At 38.4% G+C, this 10,484-nt stretch overlaps 1 protein-coding gene across 1 annotated transcript; it reads right to left on the reverse strand.

Moving 5' to 3' along the window:
• Positions 1-1,969: 1,969 nt before the first annotated feature.
• On the reverse strand, positions 1,970-2,467 carry LOC122736470 (40S ribosomal protein S10-like). The gene has a single exon (XM_043978719.1). The coding sequence runs from the start codon at positions 2,465-2,467 to the stop codon at positions 1,970-1,972; it is 498 nt and encodes a 165-aa protein (XP_043834654.1).
• Positions 2,468-10,484: the final 8,017 nt, after the last annotated feature.

The following is a 10,484-nucleotide window of genomic DNA, read 5'->3' on the forward strand; positions in this document are numbered from 1 at the left end:
AGAAACTAATTTATCCAATTCAATAACAAAACAGAAATCAGAGAAAGTATACATAGAATATATACACCAGACAATACAAAGTGAAAGAGCTTTCCCATTATGAGATAACTCAGCTCAACTGAGAGACAGTCCCAGATCTCACCCAAATGAAAGTGTCCTGAAATCTTTAGTGTAGTCTCCCATAGTAGGGATAGAGACACAATGGAGACTGCCAGCTCTTCTCATGTCAGCTTCTTCCAGAGTGTTTTCCTTCAGTAACCTGAAGTGGGCATGATATCTTCCATCTTCTCTCTCAAAGCTGGAAGCCAGAAGAACCTGAGCAACTACAGAGCCTCAAGGGAGATACTTGAATTGACTTGAAGTAGAAACAACACTTGAAGAATACAGGACCTCTCCTCTATCCTGTTCTTGCAAACTCCACCCTGCCCCTTATACCAATGAGGAGAGTCTTATTACAGTGGGGCTTTGTGTAACACTTAAATGAATTGAGGAAGAATGAAGTAAGCAAAACCCAAAGAACAAGTTATATTATAGCATCAATATTATTTTTTAGAAATGAACAATTTTGAGGATTTTTATAAGTTAATGAGAAATAAAATTATTAAAACAAGGAAGACAATTTATACAATCTAATAACATTTAAAAACAAACAACACTGGAAACTGCAACAACTATGATGAATATTCCAGAGGACTATTATGAAACATACTATCCATTACTGAGAAGTGATGAATTTAGGGTAGAGAAAAGAGATAGATTGATATGTAGATAGAGAGATGGACTGAAAAACATATAAATATGTTATAAACAAAGTTTTATAATTTCATAAAAAGTAGATATGAATTTCAGTCACTGAGCATTTTTATTTTGCTTTATAATGCAGGGGTTTGTGTGCCCCCAAAGCTGTTTTTCCCTATCAGAGAGTGAAGTAGGAAGAAGAAAAAATAGATTTCTGTTTAACTTATTTTAAATAAAAGGACAGGAAGGATACTATAGATGTGAAACATTAAAAGCACTTTCAAGTGAAGTTGTTGTATTATTAGTTATATTTTGCTGTTCTGCTTTGTTTCAAGAAACCTGTCATGAAGCAGGTGTGATCTGTAGATGTTTATAATGTAAAAACAGAACACATCAATATAAATTTGTAAAAGAAAGATGAGAATACTTGTTTGTCCTAAGCAGAGTGAAGTGAGCAGAACAAAGAGAACAATTTCTACAATAACATTGTAAAGACCAATAACTTTGAAGGATTTATGATCAATGCAATAACCAACAACCATGATAGCCTAGGACCAAAGTGAAATGATGTTACCCAACTCCTGACAAAGAGGTGATGAATACAATATAAAGAATGAGAAAAAGATTTTTAGGCATGGTCAGTGAGGGAATTTACCTTGTTTAAGTATGCAAGTCCATTACAAAGATTTTGTTGTGTGTGCTTTTTTTTTTTCCAGTGGGGGTGGGGAATAGAAGAGAAAATACATGTGTGTTCATTAAAAAACAACAACAACAACAAAAAACCACACAGCCAGGAGAAATAAAATTGCAAATGTGACTAACTCTCCATTTTTGCTGAGGTCAAAGTCTGTATCTAACACATGGAATATTCTCCACAGATGTATTTTGAATGGAAAGGAAAAAAATCTTTGGGAGGATGTAATTTTTCTTGACATCGCTCTACTGCATCCCAACCCCACATAGCTACCATATTTCTTTCTCCATTTATCTGTAACCAGACTTTTCAAAGAATTGCAGCTATTCCTTTCCTATCCTCATTGCCTATTCAATCCTTGGACATTTGCAATCTGGATTCTATACTTACCATCCCCTTATAACTACTCTCTCACAGGAAACCAGTGACGTCCTGACCACCAAATACAATGGTCTTTTCCCAGTCCTCATCTTCTTTTTTTTTTTTTTTTAACTTTTTTCCCCAAATTTTATTCAATACAAAACATCTCTACACTTTTTATTGAGGAGGTTGACCACATCCATGACCAAATCCACCTATCAACTGGAATTCTGTTGCTGACCCAGCACCAGCCTCAGCCTTCTTGTCAGCACCAGGGGGAGCAGCACTTCGTCTGTATGTGTCTCTGTCAGCTTCACCACGAGTAAGCCGGGCAGGTCGCTCACCCTCCAGGCCTTTAGGCCTTGGCCTTCGCGTCTCAGGACAACTTCTCCAGAGTGTGGCAGGCACAATCTCAGGGGGCAGGTGAAGGTAATCCCGTAGATACTGAATGCCCTCATTGGTGCGATACCAGTAGAAATGCCTCCATGCAAACTGCTCCTTAACATAGCCACGAGACTTTAGAGACTGCATAGCCTTCATTACATGGAGATTGGGCACATTCTTTTCTGCCAGCTCAGGATGCTTTGGCATGTGGACATCTTTCTTGGCTACCATTACACCCTCCTTAAAAAGGGAGTTCATAGATAGCAATTCGTTCTTCTTGGGCATCAACATATGGGATTTGAAGGAAGTCAAGGAAGCCAGGAGGCAAGTCAGCGTTGTTGTTTGTTCCTCATCTTCTTGTCATTTCTACCTTCACAACACTTTGGATATCTACCCCATGCTCTTCCCTCATACAGCCAACAACTCTAATTCAGCCCTTCATCACTCCAGTCTAGCAACTTTTAATCCTCCATCCAACTGCTCAAGTGATTTTCTTTTTTCTTTGTTTTTGTTGGGTAATGAGAATTAAATGACTTGTCCAGGGTCACACAGGTAGTGTCAAGTGTCTGAGGCTGAATTTGAACTCAGGTCCTCCTGAATCCAGGGCCGGTATGCCACCTAACTGCCCCCTTCAAGTGATTTTCTTAAAGTGCAGCTCTGACCACATGTCCATCTCACTCAATAATGTCTAATGATTCCCCATCACTCCTAGAATCATACATAATCTTTCTCTGTTATTTAAAGCTCTTCACAAGCTGCCCCTAACCTACCTTTCTAAACTTATTAAACACTACTCTCCTTCATGCATTCTACAATCCAGCCAGACTGACCTGACAGTTTCTCATCTCCCACCTTTATGCCTTTGGCTAATCTCCATGCCTGGAATGAACTTCCTCCTCACCTCTGTCTATTAGAAGCCTTAGTTTCCTTGGAGATTCAGTTCAAGCACTGCCTTGTGCATGAGGCCTTTCCTGATCCACCCTAGCTGTTAGTGTTTCCCCCACCCCAGGAACTTTGTATCTCTTCTATAAATACTCACCTAGGTATATAATATATAGGTTCCTTGAGGCTGAGAACTGTTTCACTTTGTCTCTATACTCTCACACTCAGCAGTTTCTGGTACATAGGAGGCACTTAATACAGCATTTGACACTGGTGATTACCCTCTCCTTGAGACTTTCTTCCTCTCTGGCCTCTCTAGCACATTACCCTGGTGCTTTTCCCTCCCTCTGATTGTTTCTCTTGGACCACCCTGTTTCCTAAAGTTCAGTCTTCAGCCCTTGGTTCCCTCCCTCTATATTATCCCTCTCCCAGCTATGCTTCTGGTTCTTTTCCACCATGACTCAGTTACCTTCTCACCCTTGAAGATCCCTTTACTATGCTGGCCCCCTTTTCCCACTAGTGAGTTACTTGGAGAACTGCCACTTTGGGAGTGGGTCCAGACTGGCCTTGATTCATTCCTCTCCTGAACCTGCTTCTGACTCTCTCTGGACTTTACTACTGTGAGGAAATGGGGAATGGCCTCCTCTCAATAAGAATATAATAGTCACCATTCAAATTACATTCCTCCAGACCTTTTTTAGTACATAGATCTCAGATCCCCTGCTCCCCCTCCAGCAAACAAAATCACATGGTTCACAGAAACCCTGAGCTGGTCTCAATTAGGTCCACTCCTGAGCTATGTCCATATAAGGGAGGATTGAAGAATTTTCCTTGTATCACCTCCCCCATTGGCTAAGAATGCAAAGAATAATTATGGAAATTAGGCTTAGGAATACTGCATTGTGAGAATTGGAATGACACCCCCTGTTGGGAGGGACATTGTGAGCTCTGGCCTGAAAAGAAACCATGTGACTTTAGCATCCAGAAATGACATTTGCTGCCCCATGGATCCTGTCAATCAGTGCTACCAGCCAATTAGCTTGGAGCTGTGTGTGTGGATGGTCCTGTTTCCTGTTTCACAAGAGGCTTCTGAGAGGACTAGGTCTTACATTTCAGGACCTCGGCTTGGTGGGAGGACAGATGTTGCGCTCTCTCAGATAGTTAGATGAAGTTTGCTTTTTACCTCTCTTCACTAACTTCTGGTGCACTTTAACAAATACTTAAAAATATAAACTCTTGCTAAAGCTTCTAAGTTAAGGCAACCACTCATTAGATATTAGACATCATAGCTAGAATTTTAGGCCCTTACAGCATTCTGGTTAGCTAGTTTTTGCAAGTAGATTGTAACCATTGAGTAATCAGACCAGTGATGAAAAAGGGGAGGGTCCATGCACATTAGGGACTAGGGTTTAAAATGGGGCCTGCAAGTCCCCATTCTTTGCACCCACCAGCTGCACACTGGGTTGCCCATTCCCATGAGAATGGCAATAAATGAACCTTTGACACATCACCGCCTCTGAGTTCCTGGGAATTATTGAGTAGGAGTCTTTTCCTCATGATAATTATCCCCTAATGGATACCGTCCTCCCCACACACACACCCATGCAACTTTTTAGCTCTCTTTTATGTGTTGTCTTCCCCCATTAGAATGGAAGCCCTTGAGGGGAGGATTTCTTTCTTTTCTTTTTTTGGTGAGGCAATTGGGGTTAAGTGACTTGCCCAAGGTCACACAGCTAGTAAGTGTTAAGTGTCTGAGGTCAGATTTGAACTCAGGTACTCCTGAATCCAGGGCTGGTGCTCTATCCACTGTGCTACCTAGCTGCTCCAGGATTTCTTTTTGCTTATATTTATCTCCCAAGCACATATGTACCTGGCACAAAGTTAGTGCTTAATGAATGCTTGTTGCCTGTTGCCTGCCTGACTCTGAACTCCTACAATGCTTAGTATCTATTCCATCAATTTGACATTTTCCTTGCCTTGTATTGCTATTTAACTATTGAGGTGTCTAATTTCTCTAATGAGACTCTTTCAAACAAGAAATCTTATCATATACTTTGTGTCCATCTTCCACCCTCCACCCATAGAGCTAAACACTTATGCTACTTACAAAAGCACTTAATAAATATCTATTTAATGAATGTATTCACATCATAGACATTATCGGCTTGTAAGAAAAACACAGTCTGTATTGACAATCTTTATTTTGAATGCTGCATGTTCATTAATTTCAATTAAATAAGATTTACCAAACAAAACCAAAATAAAACACTTTAAGTTTTAAAACAAAAATATTGATTACTTGCAAAGAGATTACTTTTACATTCCACATGTATAATGTATATGTTGCAAAGTTTTCAAGACTCTGAATGGTCAAGGTACATTACTTATGTGTGTCATACACACACCAGATTAGCAGTTTCCAAATTTCTGTCAAGGATCTCCTTGGGAGGACAAATTTAAGATACCCCTTTGACTCCATATAAGCCAAGGCTGGCAGTTTCTCCATATGCCTGGTCCTTCTTTCCATGCTGCAAACAAGTGCTCAGTATTCAGAATTTCTCCTTTAGTGTCTATCCTTTACCACTACTTGTCCTCTCCTAGCAGAACCTCCTGATTTTGAGGACCAACAGAAAGTGAAGTCTCATGGGAATGTGTCACACTTTGCCAGACATGGCCCATATGTTGATTTGTTTTGCTTAGTTGTATTTTTTTTTCACTGGGAGGGAGGGGGTCTATTTGGAGAGTGAGGTATGTCATTGGGTCATTGGAAAGCGATAGTGACATAAATGTAAAGAACATCCAGAAAACATTTATTTCACTTATAAAGAAAAAGTAAATATAACTTGAGCACTGGCCGTCTTACATGTATGGCACCATGTGACATTAGCACCCTGATTCTAACAGTTCAGGAACTTAATGAAAAACTGGGAGTGAATTTAAAAGGGCATTATCCAACCTAACATAGCTTTACTTGGTCCCATCTGAAATAAATCTTGGAGAGAAAGTATTTAATGCACATCTAGTCCATCGGTTCACAGATTTCTGCTGCCCGTAGGACACTGTACTAGACATGCAAAGGTTAGCAACAATAAACTAGGGTTGCTATCCTCAAGTAATTTACAAGGAAATTGGGGAGAAAAGTGAAGCCAATTCAAAAGGTAAAGAAATGGTGCAGGGCTCATTTGGTAAGTGCCAAATGAGGGGCAGAAGAAATGAGTTGTGAGGGAGAGATCACTGTTGTCTGGGATGCTCAAAGGGAAGTTTCAAGGAGTAGGTGAGACACAGCAAGGGCAGAATTAGAAGAGGCAGAGAGGATGATTTTTGTAACCTCTCCATGAGGTAAACAGGTTAGAAAATCCTTATTATCATAGTGTAGATTGGGAGAAGCAGAAAGGAAGTTAAGAACATGATGATTACCTCCATTCAGTGTCAGAGCTCATTCTATTTCTCAGTTTTCTTAATTCCCACTCAACTGCCTTTCCTCTTTAAAAAAAAAAAGTCATAGTTCACCTGTTCACTTAGACTTCTCATATCCTCTTATAAACAAATGCTTTTAAACAAAAGAGACAAGCAGAGAGGTATGGCTCCCAGAAATATGTCACTGACCCCAAAGAGTGATGACAAACATTAATGTGTCTTGGAACGTATCAAGTTAAGAAGAGGATCTGTACTGCAAGACTTAGAACCTGATGGAAGCTTGGAGAACTTTAATTTAAACAGAGAATAGAAGTGAATATCACACCACAAATAGCTGCCTTTAAGATTAGACCCTAGTTCAGTGATACCAGATGAAAAATTAAATGGTGAGTTAGGCATTTTATGATAAGAATTTCAATGATATTAATCTTTACCAAATATAATTTTTACCACAGTTCAAATCTTGAATAATCCTACCCAGATGTTATTAAACTACCTGTGACATTTCACAGATTTTTTTTTCCTTTGTTCATGTGAGCAAAAATCCTTTCCTACACTTTTGGTAAACCATATTTTTTTTGCTAATTTAAAGAAAACAAGAAGAATATTGACCTCTCTATAACGGTATTTTATATCTGCTGAAGCCTAATCTCATTGGAGGAATCTCATTGGTCCAATGGAGGCAAAATAGTATAGCTATAATGAATTACTATCCTTGAAACAAAAGCCGGAAAAAGACACTAAGATCTCAGTCCAAAACAAAGCAAAAAAAAAAAAGGGGAGCAGCTAGGTGGTACAGTGGATAAAGCACCAGCCCTGGATTCAGGAGGACCTGAGTTCAAATCTGGCCTCAGATACTTGACACTTACTAGCTGTGTGACCCTGGGCAAGTCACTTAACCCTCATTGCCCAACAAAACAAAACAAAACAAAAGATCTCCTTAGTCACTCTATGTATAATCCTACAATTTGAATTCATGCATTTGTTCATTGTTCTCCATGAACAAACTAACTAGTTAAATCATTAGTTTGAACCTACAACAGGATAAGATGGTACTTTTCAAGAAATTTGGAAAAAAAAATCTGCAATGCCTTATTTTTTTAGTTTACTGTTACAATGACTACTTCTCAATTTTTATTAGCTTTACTGTAAAGCATTCACAGAAAATTGATGAAGAAGGAAAAATCACTCTCCTGATTTCCTAGGTAGATTTCCTAGGCTCATCTGTTCTCTTTAAAAGTCATTACGTGGAAATGTGTTTTACGTGACTACAAATGTATAACCTACATCAAATTGCTTGAGTTTTCAATGATGCGGAGAGGGAAGTAAAGTACAAAAAGAATTTGGAATTCAAAATTTGCAAAAAAGAATGTTAAAATTCTTTTTACATATAATTGGGGAGAAAATAAGATATTAAATTATTTTTTAAGTGGGGGATAATCTTATGTTATGGGGGCAGCCAGCTAATAAAACAGATAAAGCATGGGCCCTGGAATCAGAAGGACCTAAGCGTGGCCACAGACACTTACTAGCTGTGTGACCCTGGGCAAGTCACTTAACCCCAGATGTTCCTCCACCCCAAAAAAGTCTAATTTAACTATAAACTATTTTTTTTATAGTGAGGCAATTGGGGTTAAGTGACTTGCCCAGGGTCACACAGCTAGTAAGTGTCAAGTGTCTGAGGTTGGATTTGAACTCAGATACTCCTGACTCCAGGGCTGGTGCTCTATCCACTGCGCCACCTAGCTGCCCCTCAACTATAAACTATTAACCTATGAGTTATAGTTATGTACTTTTTCCTATCTCAATAGGAGACAAGAAATCCAGTCAAAAGTCTTATATAAAATTCACAGCATGTCATCTAAAATAATGACTTGATACTGCCACTGATGACCATGATAAGTCTAAGCATTCACTTAATTAATTTAAATTTCCTTCAATTTTGCTTGTGTCAAAATTAAAAAAATAAAACATGACCTTACCAACTAATTACTATTCTTCATAGAATAATTATGTTTAAAGCTTAAATTATGCTACCCAGATAATATTAAGTCACCTGTGGTACTTCACAAAATTTCTCCTTCATTCGTGACAGGAAAAAATACTTTCCTGTATTTTCAATAAGCCATATTATTGTTTTTTCTAATTTTCAGAAAGCAAGAAGAATATTGCCATCTCTTTCAATATGATGGAATTTTAAATCTGCTGATTGAAAATGCTAAAGTATGTGATTTTTAAAATCTAATGTGTGGTTGCCTCATTCCTGTCCCAAGTGTAGGGAAAACTAGCTAGGGTTAACTTATAAATTAGAAGCTTTAGCACCAGTTTTGGGGTATTAAGCATTTTTTTAAAGCATAACAAATATTAGTAAAGAGAGAACACATGGACTTCAGAAAGTTAAGAAACCTATTTACACTAGAGGACAGATAAGAGTCCAGTCTAGCCTGCTTCTTCCAAGAGCTGTCTGCTACCAAGAGCCTGTTCCCAAGATGAACAGAGAGAGCAAGCTTCCTCTCTGTCCCAAGGAGAGGTGGTCCTTCCACCCTGCTTCAAACTAATTCACTAGCATCACTCAAATCCATTGGTTCACTGGACTTGAGGGTAGTCTGGTGCTGAGGTCAGAGTCCGCAGTCTCTGAGAACACACCTTCTTCAGAGTCAGGCAGGTGTGGTTTCAATTGAATTAACTTTAAGTGAATTAACTTTAAGTAAGTTAGTCAGCAAAGTCAGTCAATCTCAGTCAATCCAATCAATCCAATCAAGCTGGGGTCTTTGGTCACTGGCAAACCCCATTATTTTTTCTTTCTTTCTTTCTTTCTTTCTTTCTTTCTTTCTTTCTTTCTTTCTTTCTTTCTTTCTTTCTTTCTTTCTTTCTTCCTTCCTTCCTTCCTTCCTTCCTTCCTTCCTTCCTTCCTTCCTTCCTTCCTTCCTTCCTTCCTTCCTTCCTTCCTTCCTTCCTTCCTTCCTTCCTTCCTTCCTTTCTTTCTTTCTTTCTTTCTTTCTTTCTTTCTTTCTTCCTTCCTTCCTTCCTTCCTTCCTTTCCTTCTTTCTTTCTTTCTTTCTTTCTTTCTTTCTTTCTTTCTTTCTTTCCTTCTTTCTTTCTTTCTTTCTTCTTTCTTTCTTTCTTTCTTTTTGGCACGGCAATTGCTGTTAAGTGACTTGCCTAGGGTCACACAGCTAGTAAGTGTTAAGTGTCTCAGGCCACATTTGAACTCAGATCCTCCTGACTCCAGGGCAGGTGCTCTATCCACTGCGCCACCTAGCTGCCCCCATTATTTTCTTACAAGTACAATCTAGAATCATTTCATTGAATGGCAACCTTGGAAACCTAGGCAGAGAAGACAAAAGCAGAACAAAATAACATAATAGAAAAAAAAAACTGAACTGGCCCCCTTCCTGCCAATGACATGGAAAACAACCGTTTAATGACTCCAATATCCAATCACTGTGGTTCTTACAAAATTTTCCAAGGACATTCAATCAAAAAAAAAAGTAGCATTGCTGAAATAGAGAATTATTCCCAGTGAAAACAGGCGTGTAATTATAAATCAATGCCTCAGATTCTTCTTTTTTACTTGCAAAATGGTGATGGCTTTTTCGAGCTAAAAATAAGATAGAAAAGAAATATACACAGAGAACATATCAATTATTAGTATCACTTTATAAAAGTCATCTTATACCACAAGGTTCCTTGCAATGTTTGTGCTTACATGAAAATAACAATTAGCATGTCTAGGAAAATACTGGAACCAGTTCAAACCATCTTGAGAGAGATGATTTGTTAAATTTTGGTACAAGCCTTCATACTTGGGAAATCAGCAAGCACTGAGAATCAGGACTTGAATTCTTATTTAGTTGATTGTTTAGACTTAAGGAAGTTAAAGTTAAATGTTAAATAAATGTTAAAGTGGATTAAACTTAAAAGTGTGTCATGAGTGGGTTTTTTTCAGAGCCATTTGTTAAACATTTACCAGTACAACGTCAAGCATATCACTTCCAATTGGAAAATA

Source organism: Dromiciops gliroides, chromosome 1 (assembly GCF_019393635.1).
Source record: "Dromiciops gliroides isolate mDroGli1 chromosome 1, mDroGli1.pri, whole genome shotgun sequence".
Lineage (NCBI taxonomy): Eukaryota > Metazoa > Chordata > Mammalia > Microbiotheria > Microbiotheriidae > Dromiciops > Dromiciops gliroides.